At 41.9% G+C, this 26789-nt stretch overlaps 1 protein-coding gene across 1 annotated transcript in view; it reads right to left on the bottom strand.

Moving 5' to 3' along the window:
- RGS7BP (regulator of G protein signaling 7 binding protein) overlaps positions 1-26789 on the bottom strand; it is a 79348-nt gene that overhangs the window by 1798 nt on the left and 50761 nt on the right. The window contains exons 4-5 of the mRNA XM_084629165.1: positions 9170-9317; positions 7511-7581 (exon numbers count right to left, since the gene is read on the bottom strand). Of these exons, the coding sequence (XP_084485291.1) occupies positions 7511-7581; positions 9170-9317 (219 nt within the window). The remainder of the gene's footprint in view (positions 1-7510; positions 7582-9169; positions 9318-26789) is intronic.

Genomic DNA, 26789 nt, shown 5'->3' with positions numbered 1-26789 from the left:
TGTCAGGTATGTTTTTAGTAAAAAAAAAGTCTGGACCAGGTCACAGCTTCTGTGATTTTTTTTTTTTTTTGTGTATTGCCCCTGACCTGTGCATGACTTTTACTAAAAATATCCGTGACAAAATCATAGCCTTAATTATGATAATGGAGCTCTGTAGCAACTCTGTCCTACGTCAATTTTATTCCAATAAAGTAGTTTTGATTTATATATTCTGACTCTTAAAATGCTAATTACAGAGCTATGGCCATTGCACCATGACAACAGAAACAGTGTTTCAGAATATCCATTTTGGATAACTAAAAATCAAAAAGGAAGAAAGACAGAAATTCTGGCAGGTGGCATAGTGGTTCAATCACTGAACTTGAGATCAGAGGGGTAGCCATGTTAGTCTGTATCTACAAAAACAACGAGGAGTCTGGTAGCACCTTAAAGACTAACAGATTTATTTGGGCATAAGCTTTCATGGGTAAAAAACCCACTGCTTCAGATGCAACTTGAGAGGAATTACCCTTTCATCTCTGGAGATGGGGCAAAATTTTCAAACTTGGCTGCCTAAAGTTAAGCTTCTAAATCCGTATTTAGGAACCTAAATTAAAGCTATTTTTATATGGATTCAAGATCTGAACTTTAGGTGACATTCCTTGATAATCCAAGCTCTTCCATGATAAGATAAAAGACCTATTTCCCCCACCCACCCAAGATTTTTATATTTGTTTGTAAAAATAACATTGTTTCACAGCTCTAGGAAAAACATGAATAATAAAATGCTTGCTAACTATAAAAAGGGTTTTAAGAAAAGAGTTTCCCAAATTTGGAAAAACATAAAGCTACATTTAGACACCTGGTTTCAGGACTAACTTTGACCAGACTGATACAGAGTGATGCCCTGATCCACACAAGGACTTAAGTGTCCAACTCTCATTTCAGTTGCCTAAATCCAAAATTTAGGTTCCACTGAGATTCTCAAAACTCTTATCACGTTGCTGCCTAAACCTGGAGGCATCTAACATCCCTCAGTGCTTAAATTTCTGCCCTTAAAGTGCCCTATGTTTCTACTTCTGGGCCCATGCACTGCTGCCTCAGTCCTGACAGCTGGTGTTTGGCTTGCTCCTAAGCCCTGCGCCTCAAACCAGGTGAGATAAGTGGGGGAATGGCTGTTCAATGGCTATTAGCCAGGATGGGCAGGGATGGTGTCCCTAGCCTCTGTTTGCCAGAAGCTGGGAATGGGTGACAGGGAATGGATCACTTGATGATTACATGTTCTGTTCATTCCATCTGGGGCATCTGGCACTGGCTAGTGTCAGAAGACAGGATACTGGGCTAGATGGACCTTTGGTCTGACCCAGTATAGCCGTTCTTATGAATTGCTATCTGCCCTGTGGGGGCTGGTGTGCTATGAGCACACCTAACTCCACACAAAATAGTCTGGTGGAGTGGAGAGAAGCAGCAGCAGCCTTCCTTATAACCTTTCGCCCATTGGTTAGGGTACTCACTCAGAACATGGAAGACCCCAGTTCAATTCCCGCCTCTGCATGATGTGGAGAAGGGATTTGAACCTGAGTGTCCCACCTCAAAGATGAGGGTGCTAGCCACTGCTCTATGGGATACTCTGATATGGTGCTCTCCTGTTGAAAGCTGTTCCATGGTGTATAAATAAATACACACTGGACCAGAGAGAAAGAATGACTCTATGGTCCAGTGGTTAGGGCATTCACCTGTCTTCTCCACATGAGGCACATGGGAGAACTGAACTAGGGCTCCCCACCTCCTGGGTGAGTTCCCTAACTAATGGGCTAAAGGTTACAAGAAAGGTCATTCCTGCTGCCCTCTCCTTTCTACCCCCTCTTCTGGCTGTCTTGTGTGGAGTTAGGTGTGTGCCATTGCCGTTCTTGTAAGAGTTCAGATTTTTTGCATTTTTGTCTACTTTTGCTTTGCTTTTTGCTACTGACAGGGGGGTGCCACATGAAGGCATAGACTTGCTCCCCAAGCTGAACAATCAGCTCCAGAAGGGAGCTGAAAATGACCGTCTTTCCCATTGATGCCTCTACTCTACAAGAGAACCTAACACACTAAGTAAACTGAGGAGCCTGTTGTTGCATCTGCGCCCTTGTCCACTTGATTGTAGATCCTGGACTAGGCTTGATGGGCTAGTCTCAGGAGGGTACAGAGTTGCCATGGTTGGGCACCAGCTTGGCCTGGTTTCCTCTCCAGATTGTGATGGTGGGGCAGTGTTGCAGACAATAACTCATCTGTTGAAAGACTGCCCATCTCGACATCTGGAGGGCTGATTACCATGCCTCACCTCTCTGGATACAGAGTCTATCCTCTGGTTACCGTACCTAGACATCGAGCTCTGATGTCTGCATATGAGAGGATCTTGCAAGAAACTCCTTAGGCACCTGTCTCCAGAAGTTTCACAGCTTTGAATCCCAAGTGGAGATAGGTGCCTCCCTCCATCACATACTTAGATGTCTAACTCATTGAATGGGGTGAGGCTTAAGACACACCTCTTCTTTGGCATCTTCTATTGGCTAACTTAGGTGGCTCCCCACCTAGCATGCTGGCTTTTGTGGATCCCTCTCTTAGGTGTCTAAGTCTCCCCAGACATTGCATAAGCAGCCTGGTTGCCTCCCTCAGGGTTTGTGGATTCTCCTGGGTGGCGAGGCACCTAAAAGTTTAAAGCCAGGTGTTGCAGTGCCCAAGCCCCTTTGGGGGCCTGAGTGCATAATGGAGGTATCCTGGCAGGGAAGGGGATAGGTTGCTGTCCAAAATATTCCTGGACCCCCTGGTAGGTGATCCAAAGGGCAGCACTGATATCCACCTCAGAAGAGAATGATTATATCACACATGCTAGTTGCAGGAAGAGTGCTGCATATGCAGCTGTAATAACAAGGGTAAGAAATGGATTTTGTCTTGCATGCATGATTCCTTTGAGAGAATACATTCTCTTTCTTCTTAAATTTCACCCACTGCACATGCACAATACATTTGGGTATCTGAACACTTCTTCAATCAGACTGCAAGCAAAGCTGAAAGTTTAGCAGCATTATACTAAACTTGAAAAGACTAGTAATTTTGAGCCCACCCTGACTTCAGTGAACTCAGCGGCAAAACTCTCATTGATTTCACTCTGAGCAGGCTCAGGTCCTGTAAGGATTCATTCATTCAACACTATCAAATCATCTCACAACTTTTTTTACAACCACACTCTTAATTTCACATCTGGTCATTAAAGTTATTAGCTCGTACCCTGGTAATTAACTAAATCTCCTCCTTTTGGGTCTTCTTCTCTCCCTTATTTTTCCTCTTTGATGAATCCAAAATGCAGTTTTAATTAAAGATCTTAGAATACTTTGAAGGCGTAAAGTCCTATATCACTACTAAGTATTATCATCGCTGCTTGAGACCTCAGTTCCCAGAAGTGGGCAGTAAGCTCTGAACATAGATGGTGTATGTTTATGGGAGCATCAAAAGAGCCATTTGTATCTCCTTGATCTTGGGTCTGGCCCCCAACATTGTTCAGAGCAGTCTCTGGGCTACTTAAAAGTATGTCTGCCTGATGTACAGCCCTAAAAGCCTCTGGTACGTTTACCAGAGATCTTCAGTCCATCTATGCAGAGTGTAAGGAGAACCTGAATGAGCTCTCCCCTGTGATGAGCTGGGGGAAAAGACTTCAGGAGCAGACCATATTTGCACAGACATGCCTACTCTGCTTACGTGTGCAGCAGATGGAGCTACTTTGCCAAAATGATCAATTTTGGCTGGTTTCGGGTTGCAAATCACTCAAGGATTTGAATGCAGGGGTAATGAAGATGAAGTATTAACCTTATTATATGAGTAAAAGGCACGAAAACTGTGCTTACCATGTGACCCCCCCCAATTGAGGGAGTCACCCTAAACTGAACCTCACTTGCTAAGCAGGGAGTAGGGATGCCACATCCCCATGAAGATGAGAGGGTGGGGATAGGTGTTTCTATGTGGTGGTGTGGATGCTGCCAAGAGTCTAGCATTTAATGATAGAGCTGATTGGTCTCAATTGAGACCAGTCTTTGTTTCTGGCTGGTGAGTCCTAGAGATGATATTATTGCTGAACAGGTCTAGGGGCTAAGCCGTAGACATTGTTGGGGACAGGGAGAGACAATACAGAGACCGAATTGGCTGTGAGGTTCCCTGTTACCTGCTGAAATCATTAAGAGCTGGGTTAAGTGGCAGAACCTCAGAATGTGACGTTGCGGGAGAAGCAACGGTGGCAGAGAGAGAGCGACAGCTACGAGCCAGTTGTAGAGCAGAAGCAGAGGCATTGCTCGATGTCTCCCTGCTCCCAGGGGTGGGAGTTGAACCATGTGAACGTACCTCTGAACTCTGGGTCTTTGCTAACCAAGGACAGCCAACGGTGAGTAGGGTACAGTGGCAGGTGAGGGGAGTGCTGTGTTAAGGGACATCTGTTTGTTGGACTTTCACACCGCAAAGTGAGAAACTGAGGCAAAGGACACTGTCCAACACACTCTGGGGGGTGGATGTTTGCCTGTGATCACATGCTTTTGAATTGCGGTTCTGGTGTTTTCCCAAATTAACGTTGGTTCCCCTTTTAATAAAAGTTTTATTTTGTTTTACACAGACTCAGTGCTTGCGAGTGGGGAAGGATTGCCTTTGAGAGGCGCCCAAACGCAGTGTTTAGTTTCCCCAGATTACTAGGTGGGGACTTGAGCCGGTTTTATTTTGTGGTGGTATGAGAAATCCCTAGACATTGAACCTGGCCCTTCTTGCTGCCAACTCCACCTGTCAGAAGGATTACCCAGAACAATATAACGGGGCCGGAATGCAGAGGAAGGATTCATCCTTGGAACTCTGAACTGTCTTCCTCTCTTCTGCACTGAGTTCAAGTTTCTTCTCTTCCACTGCGTAGGTCTTTCCTTTGCTATGTTCACCTTCTTCTTTCTCTTTGTGCCCCATTCCAGACTTTGTGCCTGTTTACCTGGAATGACCTTCTATATAATGCACACTGAGATTTCTTCCTCCCTTCCTTCCAAACTCTTTGCAATCCCCTCCATTCCATGAAACTTCAGGAGCGCAATGTATTCTCCCCATTCTGTGTTTCTCTCATAACTGCTGTGCCTTTAAACTGTTAGCTCCTTGGGACAAGGACCTGTTATGCTTAGCACACTTTATTTGTTGTAGGCTGCCATGTACACTGACAGCATTATAGAAATACTAATATAATATATGATAAAGAATATGCCCTAGCTTTTAATTTTTTAGGACAAATTGGAGAGTGTCCAGAGACCATCCCCTGACAGGTATTTATCCAACCTGTTTTTAAAAACCTCCAAAGATGGGGATTCCACAACCTCCCTTGGAAGCCTATTCCAAAGCTCAACTACCTTTATTGTTATAAAGTTCTTCCTAATATCTAACCTAAATCTCCTTTGCTACAGATTAAGCCCATTACTACTTGTTCTGCCTTCAGTGGACATGGGACAAATGATCACAGTCCTCTTTAGAGCAGACTTTGAAGATTGTTATCAGGTCCCCCCTCAGTCTTTTTTTTTTTTTCTTTCTCAAAACTAATCCTGCCCAGTTTTTTTGAAGCTTTCCCCACAGGTCAGGTTTTATAAACTTCTTAAATTTTTGTTGCTCTCCTTTGGACTCTCTCTCTCAGGTTTAACTACATCTTTCCTAAAGTGTGGCTCCCAGAATTGGACACAGAACTCCAGCTGAGACCTTACCAGTGCAGAGTAGAGCAGGTCAATTACCTCACATGTCTTACAGACTACACTGCTATTAATACATCTAGAATGCTATTAACCTTTTTCACAGCTGCATCACATTGTTGACCGGTATTCAATTTGTGATCCACTATTACCCCAGATCCTTTTTCAGAAGTACTACCACTAGCCATTTACTTTCCATTTTTGTAGCTGTGCATTTTCCTTCCTAAGTGAAGAACTTTGTACTTGTCTATATTGAATTTCATCTGGTTGAATTTAGACCAGTTCTCCAATTTGTCACAGTCATTTTTCATTCTAATCCTTCCTTCCTAAGCGCTTGCAACCCCTCTGAGCTTGGTGTCATCTGCAAAATTTATAATAAAATTTTATTATGCCTCTTCCCTTTCTCCAGTACAGCTCTGCTCAGCAGAGACATAACTTAGTTCTTAATTTCCAAAATATACTAGCTTTAGAGGATGCTCGGCTAACCCTACTGAGTGAAATCCTTGCCCTCTGAACGGTCTCCCACAGTATTCTTGCCAGCAAGTTAAAGAAGTATGGGCTGAATGAATGGACTATAAGGTGGATAGAAAGTTGGCTAGATTGTTGGGCTCAACGAGTAGTGATCAATGGCTCCATGTCTAGTTGGCAGCCAGTATCAAGTGGAGAGCCCCAAGGGTCGGTCCTCGGGCCGGTTTTGTTCAATATCTTCATAAATGATCTGGAGGATGGTGTGCATTGCACCCTCAGCAAGTTTGCAGATGACACTAAACTGGGAGGAGAGGTAGATATGCTGGAGGGTAGGGATATGATACAGAGGGACCTAGACAAATTGGAGGATTGGGCCAAAAGAAATCTGATGAGGTTCAACAAGGACAAGTGGAGAGAGTCCTGCACTTAGGATGGAAGAATCCCATGCACCGCTACAGACTAGGGACCGAATGGCTAGGCAGCAGTTCTGCAGAAAAGGACCTAGGGGTTACAGTGGACGAGAAGCTGGATATGAGTCAACAGTGTGCTGTTGTTGCCAAGAAGGCCAATGGCATTTTGGGATGTATAAGTAGGAGCATTGCCAGCAGATCGAGGGATGAGATTGTTCCCCTCTATTCGACATTGGTGAGACCTCATCTAGAGTACTGTGTCCAGTTTTGGGCCCCACGCTACAAGAAGGATGTGGAAAAATTGGAAAGAGTCCAGCGGAGGGCAACAAAAATCATTAGGGGACTGGAACACATGAGTTATGAGGAAAGGCTGAGGGAACTGGGGATGTTTAGTCTGCGGAAGAGAAGAATGAGGGGGGATTTGATAGTTGCTTTCAACTACCTGAAAGGGGGTTCCAAAGAGGATGGATCTAGACTGTTCTCAGTGGTAGCAGATGACAGAACAAGGAGTAATGGTTTCAAGTTGCAGTGGGGGAGGTTTAGGTTGGATATTAGGAAAAACCTTTTCATTAGGAGGGTGGTGAAACACTGGAATGCTTTACCTAGGGAGGTGGTGGAATCTCCTTCCTATGAAGTTTTTAAGGTCAGGCTTGACAAAGCCCTGGCTGGGATGATTTAGTTGGGGATTGGTCCTGCTTTGAGCAGGGGTTTGGACTAGATGACCTCCTGAGGTCCCTTCCAACCCTGATATTCTATGATTCTAAGTCAGTGGAAGTTCTGTCATTGACATCAGTGGGGCCAGGACTTACTCAGAATATTTTTTTATAATATCTAGAAAAAATTTAGATTTTTCTGATATAAACTGAGCCAAAACACTTGAATGCCTTAATTTACATTAGATACAGAAAAAGCAAGACTCACCTTGATTTTTCAATGGTAAAGGCATAGTCTCCCTGAGTTTGCTTAAAAGATTTTTCATTTCTCTCATGTCTCTGTGGAAATTAAAAGTAAAACAGATAGAATGGAGACTTTAAATAACCTATTTTCTGCTTTTGGGGGTTGTAGGAATAGTACAATACACTGAAATAATGAAAGATAATAAACTTAAAGTGGGACTAATGAGCTCTTTTGGATCTATCTATTGGACAAGTAGTTGGTTCCAATATAAAAGCCAGTCTAATTCTTTATTTTTGTTACAAGAGGAATATGCCCTCAGATTTAATGAGGAAGTGGAGGGTTGATTTGATTGTAATTGGCAGCTTTCTGGTTCAAATTTAGCCTAGGATGATGACATAATTAACATTTCCTGGATCTTGAGTGGTCTTTATAAAATGAGTTGGTGGGTTCAGTCCAATTCCTCGTGGAGAGATGCACCGTACGCAGCATTGATCAGCATCAGTGTTGGCTGCGCTACCCTTTTGCCCCCAGGTGGCAAACACTTAGACCGTAAGTGCTTTGCGACAGTGACTCTTTGTGCTTTGTATCTGGGACAGTACCAAGCACAAAGGCAGCATTGAAAAAGTAGTAAAAAAATGACTGTAGGGACCATGTGTGTTGTATCAGTTCCCGTTCTGTGGATGAAGAGAACATTCCATCCAGCATGTCAACCTAACCCCTCTCGAGTGCATGGGATTTGCCCAAAATGTTAAAGGCGAGAAAACAGACTAAATAATCCCCACTGCTATGATAATGGGTTTCCTCTCTCCCATAGCAGGGTTACAGGTATGTGTGTTTTGAAAGTGGCTCACGGTTTGTAAAGTGAAAGAGAAACTGTGTGAGGGCTCAGGCTGCACTAAAGGGTTTTTGGTTTGAAAGACAGCATGATCTTGCCTCATTCATTTGGATACCACTGATACTACAATATGGTTCCTAAACAGAGCAGTGCAACGGTCTTTCCTATAGTTCAGTTTTATTCAGCTCCCCTTTTAATAGAACAGATTTTGGTTATATACAAGGAAATATGGTAGCCCTCATGCTCTCAGTGGTAACTCACAAAAAGCCTTAGATAATAGATCAGTTTTAGTAAGACCAGAAATGACCACCAGGGTTATCTCTTACTTTTTTTTTTTTTTAAAGGGCCATAGAAGTTTCAACTTGCACCTGGATAGCCAGAGGATGAAAGGAGTTCAGTTTGGTATATACTTGTTTATTTCCACATGTTCAGAATTATTGGCATGCACAACTGATGTCAATTGGATATTTAAATACCTGACTGGCAAGTGCAAAAATGGAGTCCAGGTAATTTGGGATACAAAAGCAGAGGCCTGGTTAAAATTAAAATGAAAATAAGTCTTATTATCGCTGTTCTGCAAGTAGGCCCATTTATCTCTGTAGTTTCTTCTCCTTCGTGCTTTGACAGTGGCATTCAGTAGTACTCAGCTAAATCAAATATTTCACTTCTGGCCCATCTTTGTACCCACTGATTTGGAAGTTACTGTCATGTACATTAAGTTCTGAAGAAATGTTAAAATGCCTTTTTAATGTACTGATACAATTAACAATATTGATTGCCTATGTGGGAAAGGCTGAATAAAGCATTAGACGTAAATTCCAGTATTTAGGAATAAAGGCTACACATACCTTTCAGTGTTTTCAATATCGGTGGAAACCTGCCATGAATGCTGTTGAATATCTATTGGTGAAGATGATGTGTCTTCTAAAATAGGTACTTCTGAACTCTCCTCCATTTTATTGTCTAGGATCCTGGGTGTTGCACAAGGCTCTTTTCCTTTAAAATGTTAAGACAAAACAAAACATATCCCTGTTATTTAAACACTGCTTATACAGAGACTAAAATGTGGTGTTTTGGACTTGGTCATGCACAGCACCAGTGCAGAGAGTTATGAACACAAACTCAACGTGAAAAGCGAGCAGGGCAGGGAATGGATGGCAACTTGTCTATCTGCTAATGAGAGCTCTGCTGCTTGGCCACTGCACTACTTATGCCAAGCAGCAGCAGCGGGAGTGAGGTCAAAGAGAGGAGTGTGGAACTAAACATTTTGCTTAACTGTGTAAAATCTGTGCCAGGGACCAAAGGACAACATGGAATAAAAAACAGCGAACTGTAGCGCATCTATTGAAAACAACTTCAAAACCTCTCACATCAATAGACAGCACAATGCACGTATCCTAGTTAGTAGTAGTATGCTGTGCTGAAAAAGTAGGACAAAATGTGCAGTTCTATACATGACAAGTTTTAATAGCACTACACACCTGCCAAGATTCACAACCCAAAATGCAGCAGATTCCAAATCTGCACCAAGTTTGTGATTCACACTTACTACAAGGAAATAAAAGGAGGTGTTAGAGCTGAGTGGTTGAGGGCTGGTAGTCAGGTTTTTTGTGTGGGAGAGAGGGAGATGTTGGGCCTGGACCATGGTGATGGTGACTGCAAAGAAGTTAGGATTGATGGAATTAGCTGGTGCCCTGACAAGGTTTTAGTCCATGGCCCTTAGGCAATTCCTCTGTGGTAGGGATGACTAGATGTCCTGGTTTTATAGGGACAGTCCCGATATTCAGGGCTTTGTCTTATATAGGTGCCTATTACCCCTCCACCCCCTGTCCTGATTTTTCATACTTGCTATCTGGTCATCCTACTCCGTGGTATGCAATGTAGCCCTGGCACCAGGCATCTGATGGGATGGATTTCTTTTGTGTGTGCCATTTGAACTGAGAAATTTCAGAGTTGGGTTCCAGACACCTTCCTCAGAAGTTCAAGTTTATTTACCTTTCTGAATGGATCTCATGAATTTGCCCAAACAATCTATGACCAAAAAGCTCTTACTAAGGAAGGTTTATCACGAAGAGAAAGAAATGAATATTAAAAACAAAATCTGTGGTCTGAATGCCTATCTAATCTTCAAACTTGTCCAGAAATCACCTAGCTAAACCTCATCTGTGTAATTACAGTATAGAAGAAATTGCTTGTTTATTTCCATCATCCAGCCTCTCAGGTCATCAAAGCTGTTTGCATGTTCTCAGCCTGGCAGTCTGCTAGAGATCCTGAGAATCAAACTTCCATTTTTTTAAACCTCTCACTCACCTCAGGTATCCTTGGCCACAGGGAACAGCTCCACTTCTCACCTCTCATGGAGGCTCCTTTTGAACTCCAGACTAAAGTGCTGCTCCATCTCTCTCTCCCCTCCTGACCCGCCGCTTAATGAAGAGTCAATCAAACCCTCCTTCTGGGTGATCTCCTTCTGGGCTTTAGCTTTAGTATAACCTCCTCCCAATTGTACATCCCAGTTAGAACATAAGAATGGCCACACTGGGTCAGACCAATGGTCCATCTAGCCTAGTATTCTCTCTTCAAACGGAGGCCAATGCCAGGTGCTTCAGAGGGAATCACGAGAACGGGGCAATTATCAAGTGATCCATTTCTTGTCGTCCACTCCCAGCTTCTGGCTGTCAGAGGCTTTAGGACACCCAGAGCATGGGGTTGCATCCCTGACCATCTTGGCTAATAGCCATTGATGGACCTATCCTCCTCCATGAATGTATTTAATTAGTTTTTTGAACCTTGTTATAGTGTTATCCTTCACAACAGCCCTGGCAACAAGTCCCACAGGTTAGCTGTGTGAAGTACTTCTTTTGGTTTCTTTTTAAACCTGCTGCCTATTAATTTCATTGGGTGACCCATGGTTCTTGTGTTATATGAAGGGGTAAATAAGACTTCCTTATTCACTTTCTCCACACCAGTCATGATTTTATAGACCTCAATCATATCCCCCCCTTAGTCATTTCTTTTCCAAGCTGAATACTCCCAGTCTTTTTAATCTCTTCTCATATGAAAACTTCCATACCTTAAATCATTTTTGTTGCCCTTCTCTGTACCTTTTCCATTTCTAATATATCTTTTTTGAGATGGGGTGGCCAGAACTGCATGCAGTATTCAAGGTGTGGTTATACCATGGATTTATATAATGGCATTATGATATTTACTGTCTTATTTATCCTTTTCCTATTGGTTCCTAACATTATTAGCCTTTTTTGAGGGGGGGAGGGGAGCGGAGGGGGGGGGGGGACTGACACTGCATATTGAGTGACTGTTTTCAGAGAACTATCCACAATGCCTCCAGGATTTCTTCCTTGAGTGATAACAGCTAATTTAGACCCCATCATATTGTATGTATATAGTTACCCAATATGCATTACTTTGCATGGATCAATCTTGAATTTCCTCTGCCATTTTGTTACCCAGTCACCCGGTTTTGTGAGATCCCATTTTAACTATTCATAGTCAGCTTTGGACTTAACTATCTTGAGTAATTTTGTATCTTCTGCAAACTTTGTCATCTCACTGTTTACCCATTTTTCCAGATCATTTGTCATTGTCTTATCAGAGACCTCAATGCAAAACCTTAATTGCTTATCTGTCTGGTCCTCTTGGCTATTTTACTAACTGTATTGGAAAGAGCAGCGAATTATACCAGCCCCATTACACAATACACAACTTTCATATCACACACTTATCACCTTTCTATGAAATAGGATTGCTCTTGAAAGCAATCCAACTTGTCACTGGTGCTATAGAAATACAAAGTAGTGTTATAATCTGGTGTTGATTAATTTTACCATTACTTTAAAGTGCTATGGTTTTAAAACAAGGATTGTTATTTCCTCTTCCCAAGGACAGACGTACAGTGCCTGTAATGTTTTCTTTTTTGTCAGCACAAAGGCAGTCTTGTACAGTTTTGGCAGTATGAGTGGTACCAAGCTCTCGTTGGCTCAAAGGAGCTGTTGGCTACCAGTAATATTGTTGGATCCTAACCGATTCATGAAGACCTCCTTGAAATTCAGGATGCCTGCCAAATCACTTGAAAAATAACTGGGAGTCTGTTAATAATAAAGGCTCTGAAGAACGTCTTGGTCATAGGCTTAAACCAGTGAGTTAGGCCCTGGGGTCTACCCTCAAATCCAAGATAGCATTGGAATATGGTGGAGGCTCTGTACTGGTCTACCACCCCTTCCCAACTGCTGTTCCCTGGCATCATGACCCTATGATGCAATGCCAGGGACTCCCTTGGCTGTGGCTGCCCCTGGATCTCTGAAGAATGAGTGGGTGTCTCAATGGAAACAATAATGGGGGGAAAACAGTAAAAACTGTTATATTTTCTAGGGAATCTCCATAGGGCTAGCATGGGGATGATATGCTCCCCTTCCAAACTTGCCTTTGACCCGTTCTCTCTTCTTTCCCAAGGAGAGTTCAGTGTATTTAAGTGCTTATTTCTCCTCACATGTATTGTACTTCTCTTTTCTCTCACAGTTTGTCCTTCTTTCTCATACCAGTTTTCAAACAGAGCAGTGATTTTCAACCTTTCTTCATTTGCGGGCCCCTAAAAAATTTCAAAGAGGTGTGGACCCATTTGGAAATCTTAGACATAGTCTGCAGACCCCTCAGGTCCATGGACCACAGGTTGAAAACCACTGAAATAGGATAATGAGATCATAGCACATCAGTTAAGTAATCCATCCTTCCAATGCTCCTAAAACTTGAAGTAAAATACAGTTTACACAGAAAAAGATACCATGATTTCAGTGAGGTGTTTTTTTTTATCTAAATTATAAGCTATCAAAGGCTTTTATATACTATTTTAAGATATTTGTTATTAATCCAAAATGCATGATGGAAAAGGAATTATGCCAGGAACTTCAATGTGTAAGGCTCTTGTACTGTGCATGGTACACACTTACCTGTAATTTAGAATTTTTATTATTGTGATGGACATACAGTACAGAAACTAGATCACTCTGAGTTTATATCACAGAAGCTTTGTGGTGTATTCGCTCCATGATGCATGCACACAATTGTCCCATTAAGCTCAATTCTTTCCTTTTTAATCCAAGTATCTATTCTATGGTATTTCTTGAAGTGCCTAGCAGAATAGTACCATAAGACCATGTCTACACCTCTTCACACTCCTGACCAATATAGCTGGCAGAAGTCTGTGTACAGACATGGAGTGCTGATTCTACCCTTGCTTTGCCTGTACTATTCCACCGGGGCACACTGCAATCTTAGAGATGTAACTCTATGAATCTAATTCACTGTTTCCTTAGGTTGTGTCAATAGACTGTTGTTAAGGATAAATTCTGAAATAACGACAAGCTGTAAAATATTCCCATTTCATTTTAAGACACTGGAAATTGAATAAAATTTCACTTTGGAGGGGAAAAAAACAAAAATGAAAGACTCCCCTTTGACTCCCACCTCGAATTGGACCCTTTTGTATGTATATGTATTTTGCAAGACCACATAGTGCACCTTAAAACAGGCCAAATATTGACCTCTGATACTCATACAGAATTCCCAATGAAATCAAGGGAGAGCTGTGTGTGAGTATCTAAGGGCAGAGTTTAACTCTGCATGGTTATACATTTTTTTTGAAAAGTTAGACAAATCCAATGTTTAAGTTTCATGCCCAGTCTGACCAGTATTAACCGCAGTAACTATTAAAGACAATGCACTTCATGAAAGAAAACCCGTGAAGGCACATAATGTCCGAGTTAGGATGGCCACAGCCCCTTTACTCAACCTCTTGCACTGTAGTGCATGCACTATGATGTCCTTTTGAAAGGGCGTCCCACTAACTCTAAGTTTACATGTTACCTAACCTTTACAATCTTTACAAATAAAGTGGAATGCTATAATGGAAGAGATGCACAGAATGTTTACCTGTCAACATGCTGCAGTGAGTGTGTGATCCACAGCTCACTGACTTCAATGGGCTATGGATCAGACCAATAGCTTGTATGATATTTTCTTACCATTAACAGTGATATTTTAGTCTAGTTTCAGTATAAATGTATAACTGAAAACGGAGCTTTTAACTCCTTGACACAGCAGCTTTTAATGTAGTGTGTACTAGACTATGGGTAAAAACCCTTATACCTTCCCTCTCTTTTGCCCTCCAAAACTCCTGCCCCATCTCCTCTTTGCTCTCCTGCTTGCATCTTTACCCAATGCTTGTATAAGAAGAGCTACCTTGCTCCAGTGATGCACAGCTGACTGGTAGGAGTATACAAGCATGACAACATTCTGTGATGTAAAACACATTCCTATCATTAATCCCATGTGTCCAGGAGCTAATAGTTTACTAATATAAGTAACAATGTAACCGAACTGGCTATTAAGATCTGCAGATGGTACCATGGCATTATTGGTTTCTGTGTAGATTATGTATTTAGGCATTTAAACTTCAGAGATTGACAGTTCAGAAACTCTCAGTTCAATAGTTACAACAGGTTTTTCACAGTTGCTTGGTACAAGAGTTTCCTCACTTATTTAGAACAACTTGATTCTGAACGAGGTTAAGGTAATAAAACGTTCTTCGCTTGTATTTTAACAGAACTGTGGTTGAATCACATTTTTTGTATGTTCCGATGGCAAAATGTGAACATCTGTGGACGAAGTGATGAAAGAATGAGTGTTTGCTTTCTATGAATTGCCATAAAAAGGGCAAACAGTTCTTGTTATAAATTTAGCTGACTTTACAAAGCGTCACACCAATCTGAAATGCCAGTGTAAAATAATGACTCTCTTGCTCTCAGTGACTTAAAATGATCTAATTGAGATTGCAGAGACTAAAAATTCTTTCATTCATTAACCTGATTTTCAAGTAACCCCATCACTGTGCAACTAGTATTTAAATGTAATAAAATCACCTAGCATCCTTACTTGACATTGGACTTGTTACTATGAAAATGTGAGTCAGCAGAGCTACTTTATTTTATCAGTCACTATTACAGACCCAAACCAATTTAAAAATTATTTGCTGTTGATACATTGAAGTCCTGTAGGTTGTATCAGTTCATACTCTGGGATGCTAACAAATATTTGTGAGACAATGTGGGTGAGATCTTTTATTGGACCAACTTCTGTAGGTGAAAGAGACAAGCTTTTAAGCTTACACAGATCTCTTCTTCAGGTCTAGGAAAGACACTCAGTGTTACAGCTAAATACAAGATGGAACACATTGTATAATCCACTAATCCTCCTTTGTCCTATGACTGCAGGTGTGTTAACTCTCTATTCCACCGCAAATGATCTCTTGCAACATGTATTAACTCCTTATACTAAGCCATCTGTTCCACCTTGTATTTAGCGGTGATACACTGGGCAGGTCTACACTACAGTACAGCAAGCAACTGTGCCACTGTAGCTCCTAAGTGAAGAGGCTATCTCTGCAGATGAGAGGGCTTTTCCTGTCAGCATAGCTACAGGGAGCATGGAGCTCAGGGAGATGGAGTGCCTACGCCAATTTACAAACAGCCATCACTCCAAATGATCTGACTGGAGTGTCTCAGAAGAAAACTATTTCTACAGCACCTCCTAGTGGTTAATTGACTAACTCGAGATTTGCTCACACTTGGCAGAAAGAGAGTATTGAGTGTTGGAAGCATCATTTACCGGGTCAATAAAACATGCAGGGAGATTAGTAAAACAAGGCCTTTTTTATTTACAGGAAGCTGAGGTGAATTTTGTAAACGCTGCAGAGCAGTTCCTAAGCTAGCCCTGAGTATCTCCACATTACTTAGCTTCCCACTGAACTATAATTAAAACATGTTCTCATGTCTGAGGCCTGGGTTTGACAGTACTCCCTGAGATCTTTACAATGTTTGTTCCTGTGTTTCTTACTAAATCAGCACATAAAAAAATTTCAGCTCACTGCTTTAGGGTTATTATTTATATCAGAGCAGCAGCTAGAGTTTCTAGCCGAGAGCAGGACCCACATTGTGTTTATGCGCTCTACACGTTTGCCCCAAAGAGCTTGCAGTCTAAATAGACAAAGATGTGGCTGATCAAACAGAAATGAAGTGACTTGACCAAAGTTACACAGCAAGTCCATGACAAAGGTAGGAATAGGACCCAGGACTCCTGACCCTGTCCAGTGCTTTATTTGCTTGATGGTGTTGCCTCCAAAGGCATTAACCTGTTCAACTTAGTGAGTTATGTGGCTAAATTCATGCACTCTTCAGTGATTTTTTTTAAATTAATTTTCATAAAGAAACCAAGAATCTAAAATACAAAAAGGTCTTACAGCTTATATACGTTACCAAAACCCACACATTTCACAGGATCGCCAATAAAATCCATGCATCTTTACAACTTGTCAAAGCTGCAAGACCAGACAATACAAAACCAGACAATATTACACAGACATAACATGTTGGGGTGGAAGCGACAACAACAATAATAAAAAAACATACAGAAGTAGGCCAAAAAAAAAGGGGGGGGGGAGGAGCCTGGGAGAGGGAAGCCGGAGGAGAAAAAGCAGAACAATCAGGTAGAATGGAAGTCTGGCATTATTTGAATATCTCAGCATTTCTTATCCAAATGTATCAAGAAACAGGGTTCAAATTTCTTTGAATTCATATAATTTTTCTCTATTTTGATAAGCTATTTTTTCTTTTGCTGCTAACTCAACAGATCTGAACACCCTGCTCTATTCTGGATATAAGTCTACTCTTCCATTTTTGTAAAATCAAGTACTTGGTAATCACTGAGGCCCTCAAGAACCAGCACAGTAGATACATAACCTAAGATATAATTTTCAGCTGAGGTTTGGTTGCTGAAGCCAAGCACTGTTTTCATTCATGTCCATCTCTTTCCACAGCTGCTTGGCTGTTGGATAGTCCCATAACATGTGCATCAGGGGAGTTCTTTTTCTTTATTACAGCGGCAGCAAACATCAGAGGACAGGACCCCCCTCTTATGCAACCTGTGTGGTGTCCAATATATATTAAATAGAATTAAAATTAAATAGAATCTTTTGCTGTATCAGGAGTAGCCTGAGCTCCACTGAAGCATTTTTAACATTATGTAACGTGCTGCCATTGGGGTTCCTTTAAGGTCTGTGTGAAGTCCTCTTTCCACCCTTTCACAAAGAACTCCAAACCACTGGAGTTCCTCTTCATTAGTAGAGCATACATAGTGGGGGAGTTTATGAAGCATTTCCAAGGTTACCAGTAGTTTTAGGGGTATGTTTACACTGTCAGTGGCAGTGAGCCTCCAAGCCAGGTGGACAAACTCAGGGTCACAGGGCTCAGATCACCACGCTAAAACTAGCTGTGTAGACAGCACTTTGAAGTTGCAGCTCGGGCTTTGAAGCTCAATCCCCTCCTTAGCCTTCAGAGCCCAAGCTCTAGGCTGAGCCACAACGTCTATTCCCATATGTGTGTAGATGTACTCTGGAAGTCTGACAGCGTCTGGACCAAATTGATATGTTAGTAAGTGTTTTAGTTGTAAGTACTGCACTCCACTGAGATCAGGTACCCATGCTGCTTTAGTGTTAGAAATAAGACAAAGCCCTCCTCCTTGACTAATTAGTGAATCCATATGATGCCCTTGCTCAGTCAATTCTTCTAAATTACAGTTTCCACCCCCCAGTTTGCCAGTCTGGGCTACCCCAGAGAGGTCCTTTTGCATGACACTGAGGATGAAATCGGTACATCTTAGCTATGATAGCCATCACCAAATATTGTTCTGAATTTTTGAATTAGTAATAGGAAGGCTGGAATAGTGGTTTTTTGGCTTGGATATATACAAGAGGGCCTTGTCTGCTTATAACATCAATTTATACTCCATGGAACCAATCTGAATGCCTCAGATAACTGGATGAGCCCATATACCTACTGCTGGGGCTCAAGAGCCCAATCTAAAAGTAATGGCAACAGTGGGCACTCTTGCCGAGTAACCCAGAAGAGGCTGATGATATCTGAGGTCACGTTGTTGGTTGTGATGGGAGAGGTTGGGTGAGAATATAACCGTTGAATCCAGGAAATAAATAGGAGTCAAAATACAAATTTTTGTAAGGTATAAAACATATCTCCAGCCCACTCTATCAAAAGCTTTTTCTGCATCTAAGGCTTATATGGCTTGTGGTTCGGGGTCATCCTATTTCACTACTATTATATCAATAAGTTGTCAAAGGTTATCAGAGGCATGATAGCTTCTGACAAATCCCACTTGATTTGGTGTACGACAGAACCCCAAACCTTCTCCAGTCTCATTGCCAGAACTTTTACCAATATGTTGACATCACTATTAATAAGTAAAATTGGCCTATAATTGGAACATAGTGTAGTGTCTCTTCTTGGTTTAGTAATAACTAATATTAGGGCTTCCCTCGGCATAGGGGGAAGGGTGCACTCTGGGAGTGACTCATGAAACATCTTAAGCATCTTGTCAGACAGGAGGTCAAGGAAGGGTCTATAGAATTTGGCAGAGAAGCCATCTGGCTTGGGGGGCTTTTCCTGCCTTCTTATGCTTAATGGCCTCAACTAACTCATCCTCTGTTAGTGGTGTGTCAAGGTTTCTACACTGAGCTGCAGTGATGTAGTATTTTTAAATAATAGACCCAAAGCACCTGTGGGAGTTGGGGGAGCTTTGTGTCCAATTTGTACAGATCTTTACAGAAATTAATGACATTAATAAAGAGTTCTTTAGGTGATGTACATAATTTACCATGGTTATCATGGAAGACCATGATTCTACATGCAGAGTTCTTTTGTCTTGGGTGGTAAACCAGCAGCTTGCCAGGTTTTCCACCTAATTCACAGACGTCCTGCCTGAGTAGAAATAGGGCAAATTGAGCCTGCGCTGAGTACATCTTACTGAGTTCAGATCTACAATTAATCGGGGATTGAAGCAAATCTGGAAATGGGGCTGCGGCTTAAGACAAATCAAGCTCTTTTACTTTTTTTTTCAAATTTTTGGTCTCTTCTTGGCTGATGCAAAACTTATAATTCTACCTCTCAAATAGGCCTTGAGTATCTCCCACATTAACCTGCTAGAAGATGTTGAAGGTTGGTTTGTCTCCAGGAACAGGCCAACTTCCCCTTTTCAATAAATATTTTGAAATGAGGATCTAATGAATGTGAAGAATTAAATCTCCATTTACCTGGCTGTTTCTCACCTGGGTCTGTTGCTATTTGAAGAATTACAGGGGCATGAACAGAGTCAGCAATTGTATTAATGGAGGAGTCAGTTACAGAATTAACCATATCACTGGGGAGCAAAACAATCTATAGGACAATAGGACCCATGTACTGGAGAAAAGTATGAATAGTTCCTACTCATTGGAAGTATGAGTCTCCAGACATCACATAGCCCTAGATCTTTAAAGTGCAACTTCAGAGCCATTCTAGTTTTGCTGGCTTATGCCCCTGAGGCCAAGATTTGTCCATAAAAGGATAATTAAAATCCCCAGCAATCATAGCAGGGATATGGGGTTCTCCATATAACTTAGTAAAAAACCTAGGAAAGATTTCAGGATCATCAAGCTTAGGCCCATTAATATAAGCAGTGACTAGGTGACTTTAAGGATTACAAATCTGCCCTGAACATCTGAAATTCACTCAGACACTGTTATTGCTACTGCTTTATGGAAGAGGTTGGCTCCCCCACTGGATCTGGATGAGAAACCACATGACTCTGCTTTTCCTACCCAGTCATGCTCTAATTTAGCAACCTCATTTGTGGTCAAGTGTGTCTCCTTCAAAAGCAGTGTCTTCCTTTTGCTTTCATTCAAAATGAGTACACTTTTGTTCTTTTTCACTGGACTGTTGAGACCCTTCACATTCTAGGAAATAGAATTAAGATTCAGGGCCATTTGGCTGTGTAAAGAATTATTTTTGTATGAGTACTCTTGCAAATGGAGGTGATGGAACCGTTGTATTATTTGCTCTATTACATCCCATCCTACTCCCCACACAGAAAACCATGTGGTGGGGAAGTCTATGGATGAAATGTCTCAGACGTTTATTCTAGAGATTTTGGATTACCTTGCCAGATGCTTGCCACTTGCCAGACTTCCAGGGAATAGGGAGGAAAAGGCTCCGGAGAGGGAAGAGCACAAAAAGACAAGTTAAAACAAAAACATAAAAACACAAAACATACATATTACCACTATTACTTATTACCAAGCATAGTAGAGCACAATGTAATTGCAAAAATTATCCAACATCTAACACTATAAACAAAACCAAACCAATTCAGTAGAGGCAGGCTGGGAAGACGCACCATCCAAGCAAGAGGCTCCACCAATATCCACAATTTAAATTATTATTTTTAATAGGCATCCTATTATTCCCATACCACAGATTAGTACCTATATTATAAGGCAATAGAAAGGGAGCTCACATTTCACAAATGTAATATTTCTTAACCTGCTATGTCAAGGATATTATTATCCCCTAACTGGTAATCTTTGCAGGTTGCTGAACCAAACACCAGAGTATCGGTAATAGAGCTTGCTGCACTGAATGAGACACTGTACGTTGTGAGAATTACTTTCTCATGGCCACGTAGCCCCTCCTTCTTTTAGTTTACAACCAAACATTCAGTTTCCCTTCCCCACATTAAGTAAACATATACTGTAGCTATCAGGGGAGAAATCTAACTACTCCCACAAACTGTAAATAACTGCACCAAAGAATACAACAAATACTTCAGCTGAACAAGTGACTCATCTATATTCATTTTATACTTCATGTTCATATACATGGGGTTGAGCTTATAGAAGGTGGGGAAAGGGGCAACAAGGGGAAAGAGACTGGGGAAGTAGGGGGGTGGAGGGAGGACATGGGGAGAGAAAGTTAGAGGGCTAGGGAAAAAGGGCAAGCAGGAGCAGGGTGAGAGGGAGAAAGTAACAGGTAATAGGGAGGGCAGAAATCACTGTCCACATAGCTCAGCAACCTGCACTGGTCTGCTCCGTTGCCCCATAGGGGGTACAGATATATTGGTCAGTCCCGGGCAGCTTTCCATGACATCTTGCAGGGAGGAGAGCTGTCACTCAGATTTCCAGCCCAAGCTGCTAGGCTTTGAGGACCCCCCAGCAGTAAGGATACAGCAGGGTCTCCCACAGGCACCAATTTTAAGAAGTGGCATTGGAGCCCTCAAATTTGTACAGAGCAACAGGAAGCTGCACTGCCCCCTAGTGATCTCTTTGGTGTACATCAGTGCTCAGCTAACACATAGGCCTTGAATGATCACAAATCATTCATTCGTGTTGATGTTCATTTAGGGATGTTGTCAAATGTTTCATTAATTCCCCAGCACAAATGCAGAAGCAAAGGCACTTAATATTGTTAATATGCAATTTAAATATACCCTTTCCTCAGTCAGCTCGGTCCCATGAGGTCAATTTGGGATGAGGTGTTTCCTTAATTCCCCTGCTTCACATTTAGCCATTTGATGAGAATTGATATACATGTCCCAAAAGTTAATAAAGTATCAGCTTGAAGCAGGAGAGAGAACCCAAATAAGTGAATGAGTCATGGTAACTGGATAAGCTCATAAGTGCAGGTAGGGCAGACATAACAACTGGGAAGTAAACTTGGTATAAAACAGAACAGGTACTCAATTCACTGCAGGCTATTTAAAAAACTTTCTGCTGCTTGTGGCTTTTGGAACAGATGTACTTCCTTACTAGGCTTGACATGAAACCGAGCTGGAAACTTTATGAAATATTTGTTCACCCGGTGCTTGGCAAGTTCCCCTGCTCTTCTAAAGCTGATCTCTGTTTAACCATGTCTTTTTGCGAAGTCTTGAAAAATCATTATCTCATTTTGTGACATCCCCCAAAATAGTTCTTTTTTCCACAAGCTAGCTGCATTATGTCTTCTTTTACAGTAAATTTGATCAATTTGACAATCAGTGCATGAGGTTTGGCATCTGAGGCTGACTTAGGAGCCAGGGATCTATGTGTTTTCTCTAAATCAAATTTAAAATCATATGACAGGCTGAGCACTTCTGAAAGAAGCCAGGAAACAAATTCTAGAGTATTGCCTTTCTCTACTCACTCAGGTACTCCTATAATTCTCAAATTATTGCATTAAGACCTTCCCTCAATATCTGCCACTGTAAGATTTAAGAGACAATAACTCTGTGAGACTTCTCTGCACCTGGACTGAGATCCCTTGTACCTGATCTTCCATTTTCTCCCTTCTGCTTCATTCACCTGTCCTGTCAGCACTTGCAGAGAAGAGTTAATCGAGGTATCGTGACCTGGATATCTACTGTGTCTACAGCAACTTTCTCCAACACAGCCATCCATCATACATTCAGTCCCCTCAGCAGCAGCTGTCTTGTCCAGGGGCTAGGAGACCTGCATTCTCCTTGTTTTTCAGCTACTTATAGAGCTTCTAGTAGACAAATTTTTGCCTGCTGTCATGCCAGAGATTTTTGGAGTACCTGTCCCTTTATTAGGGGGGTCAGTTGTGGTGCTGGACTCCAGATGGAAATGGGTATTAGTGGCTGGCTCTGGAGCTCAAGAGAGCTGCTCCTCCACACCACAGAGAACCCTCCGAAGTCATGCATTTTTTTTCTAATTTATACTTAAAAGTTTCCAGCTTTGCCTCCCCTCCACGACAAAGGATTTGCATTGTAAAGGTATTTGGAGCAGGCAGAAGGGAAGATAACTAAACACTGCTAAGATAGTACAAATGGCACAGGCCACCTTAATTCTGGTATTTCCTAACTTCTGAGTTCTTGACTTTGGCACCTTAATAATGGTCTTTTGACATAGCTTTTTGTGTGTACTATAGAAATAAACTGACAAAGAACCCCTTCCCTCAGAGTACTTGCTGCATAGCAAAATTGGACTTATTTTTGGCTGTTGGCCTCGCTGTGACTGTGTGTGTTATAGCTATACAAAGAAGTAATGGATACTGGCGTCTGTCTTTTCTAACAGAGGCTGTATGGCAGCAGTGAAGCTGTCTTGAAGATTGTAAGTATGCAGGAAATCACTCTACAGGAAGCCTTGTATTCTGTACTGTCAATGTAGGAATGTTTATTCAACAATAGAGAGAGATGGGGAAGTTTGGGGATGGTAGGAAAAAAAGTACTTGAATCATGGCACTTCAACTTGTGGTCTGATGTTCCATTAATCTCCAGAAAAGCATCTATCTCCCGCTAGGCCATCTATGAAAGAGCTGGCTGGGGTCCCCTGGGGAAAGAGCATCATAAGAAGCAGACAGCCTCAGCTTTCATGCTCTTGTCAAATTTGCAGTTTACTTGCCTATGTCTGGTTAATGTACAAGAACCCAGATTATTATTTATTAGCCGCAGGTTGGTGTGAACAGTCTGCATGTTATTCTACTTGAATCTGCTGGCTCCAAAATAAGAACAGAAATTGTTGAAGTCTCAAGAGAGATTTTTAAAACTTCCCTGACAGGTTAGAGGAACAGAAAATGGAAAATATATTATTGCAATTCAAAAATGAATCACAAGACCTGCCAAGTAATTATATACCTGCTAGCAGTGGGGGAAAGGTCAGACATATACACACATTTTAACAATATTAGTAAATACTGGAATCATTTACTATTTCTATGGATATTATGCCTAGTAGACAAGGAAAATTAATTCGATGTGTATTCTCAACATTGCTACTTATATCTGAGGACAAATAGACCCTTCGATCATTACAGAGTGCTTTGTGTTGTTTCCTATATCTAGCTTTTTAAAGCTTTTCAAAAGCAGCTGCGGGTATTACAATGCAGGCCCAAGTGTATAAACCTTTTCCTTAAGGAATGAATTTAAAGAAGTGGGCACAAATTTTGTTAGATGGAAAAGTGGTGCAATAAGAAAGAATACAAGTTTTAGGATTCAACATGTGCTGAAAGATTGTTGGTTAAAATATGGCAGCCGCAGTAATGACTCCAGCAAGGCAGACCTCAGTGTCTAAGAGACTAAAATAGAATCATAGAATCATAGAATATCAGGGTTGGAAGGGACCCCTGAAGGTCATCTAGTCCAACCCCCTGCTCAAAGCAGGACCAATTCCCAGTTAAATCATCCCAGCCAGGGCTTTGTCAAGCCTGACCTTAAAAACCTCTAAGGAAGGAGATTCTACCACTTCCCTAGGTAACGCATTCCAGTGTTTCACCACCCTCTTAGTGAAAAAGTTTTTCCTAATATCCAATCTAAACCTCCCCCACTGCAACTTGAGACCATTACTCCTCGTTCTGTCATCTGCTACCATTGAGAACAGTCTAGAGCCATCCTCTTTGGAACCCCCTTTCAGGTAGTTGAAAGCAGCTATCAAATCCCCCCTCATTCTTCTCTTCTGCAGGCTAAACAATCCCAGCTCCCTCAGCCTCTCCTCATAAGTCATGTGTTCTAGACCCCTAATCATTTTTGTTGCCCTTCGCTGGACTCTCTCCAATTTTTCCACATCCTTCTTGTAGTGTGGGGCCCAAAACTGGACACAGTACTCCAGATGAGGCCTCACCAATGTCGAATAGAGGGGAACGATCACGTCCCTCGATCTGCTCGCTATGCCCCTACTTATACATCCCAAAATGCCATTGGCCTTCTTGGCAACAAGGGCACACTGCTGACTCATATCCAGCTTCTCGTCCACTGTCACCCCTAGGTCCTTTTCCGCAGAACTGCTGCCTAGCCATTCGGTCCCTAGTCTGTAGCAGTGCATTGGATTCTTCCATCCTAAGTGCAGGACCCTGCACTTATCCTTATTGAACCTCATCAGATTTCTTTTGGCCCAATCCTCCAATTTGTCTAGGTCCTTCTATATCCTATCCCTCCCCTCCAGCGTATCTACCACTCCTCCCAGTTTAGTATCATCCGCAAATTTGCTGAGAGTGCAATCCACACCATCCTCCAGATCATTTATGAAGATATTGAACAAAACCGGCCCCAGGACCGACCCTTGGGGCACTCCACTTGATACCGGCTGCCAACTAGACATGGAGCCATTGATCACTACCTGTTGAGCCCGACAATCTAGCCAGCTTTCTACCCACCTTATAGTGCATTCATCCAGCCCATACTTCCTTAACTTGCTGACAAGAATACTGTGGGAGACCGTGTCAAAAGCTTTGCTAAAGTCAAGAAACAATACATCCACTGCTTTCCCTTCATCCACAGAACCAGTAATCTCATCATAAAAGGCAATTAGATTAGTCAGGCATGACCTTCCCTTGGTGAATCCATGCTGGCTGTTCCTGATCACTTTCCTCTCATGCAAGTGCTTCAGGATTGATTCTTTGAGGACCTGCTTCATGATTTTTCCAGGGACTGAGGTGAGGCTGACTGGCCTGTAGTTCCCAGGATCCTCCTTCTTCCCTTTTTTAAAGATTGACACTACATTAGCCTTTTTCCAGTCATCCGGGACTTCCCCCATTCGCCACGAGTTTTCAAAGATAATGGCCAATGGCTCTGCAATCACAGCCGCCAATTCCTTCAGCACTCTCGGATGCAACTCGTCCGGCCCCATGGACTTGTGGACGTCCAGCTTTTCTAAATAGTCCCTAACCACCTCTATCTCCACTGAGGGCTGGCCATCTCTTCCCCATTTTGTGATGCCCAGCGCAGCAGTCTGGGAGCTGACCTTGTTCGTGAAGACAGAGGCAAAAAAAGCATTGAGTACATTAGCTTTTCCCACATCCTCTATCACTAGGTTGCCTCCCTCATTCAGTAATACCTCAAATAGAGACATAACAGAAAAATGAACTATTTTCTTTGCCTTTTTTTACGAAGAGTGAGTACACGTATCTTGAGTATCTCTTCTGTCTTAACAGCGTTAAAGTTAAGTCTCTTACTGCTGTCTATCATAATGCTAGTTATGCTGCTGGTCTAGTGGATAATAGATTTTTTAAGATGTCAGACAACTGACAAGTTGTGCTAAGCCCTCTGGAAACAAGAAGCTATTTCTGAAAAATAGTGACGAAAATGGTCTGATCCACTTGCACAATGTTAAAAAAAAAAAGTACTGTGTAGGATGGGTCATCTTAGTTTGTGTTTTTAAGATTTCGAGTAAGTTATGGAATCCCTGCTGGCTGCCCAGATCACATATGGAAATTTGGAAACTTTCAGCAGGTGTGACAGGATTTAAATGTTTAAGCCCATGAGGGAATAAGGCTGCAATGACAGAAAACTCTCTCCTCTGTGTAGTGTTGTCTATTGGGGAGTGGGAACTGGAAACTCAGCTTAGATTCTGAGTTCAGCCCTTGTCTGATCTTGTCTGATCTTGTGTCTCATGTCTCATGTCTGATCTTGTGCAAGTTATTAAACCTATTGTTTTTCTATCTGTAAAACTGAGATGATACTTATCACCTCTTTACATTGCCTTAGAATCTATGATGCAAGGTAAGTATTCTCTATATAATAACAACATATTATTTTATTGGTTAATACCAAAAATCTCACTTTTCCACCTCCCCCAGATACAATTAT

This window comes from Lepidochelys olivacea (assembly GCF_965140295.1).
Source record: "Lepidochelys olivacea isolate rLepOli2 genome assembly, chromosome: 5".
In the NCBI taxonomy this organism is placed as follows: domain Eukaryota; kingdom Metazoa; phylum Chordata; order Testudines; family Cheloniidae; genus Lepidochelys; species Lepidochelys olivacea.
The sequence above is the reverse complement of the archived record's forward strand: the minus strand, read 5'-3'. Positions and strand labels throughout refer to the sequence as shown.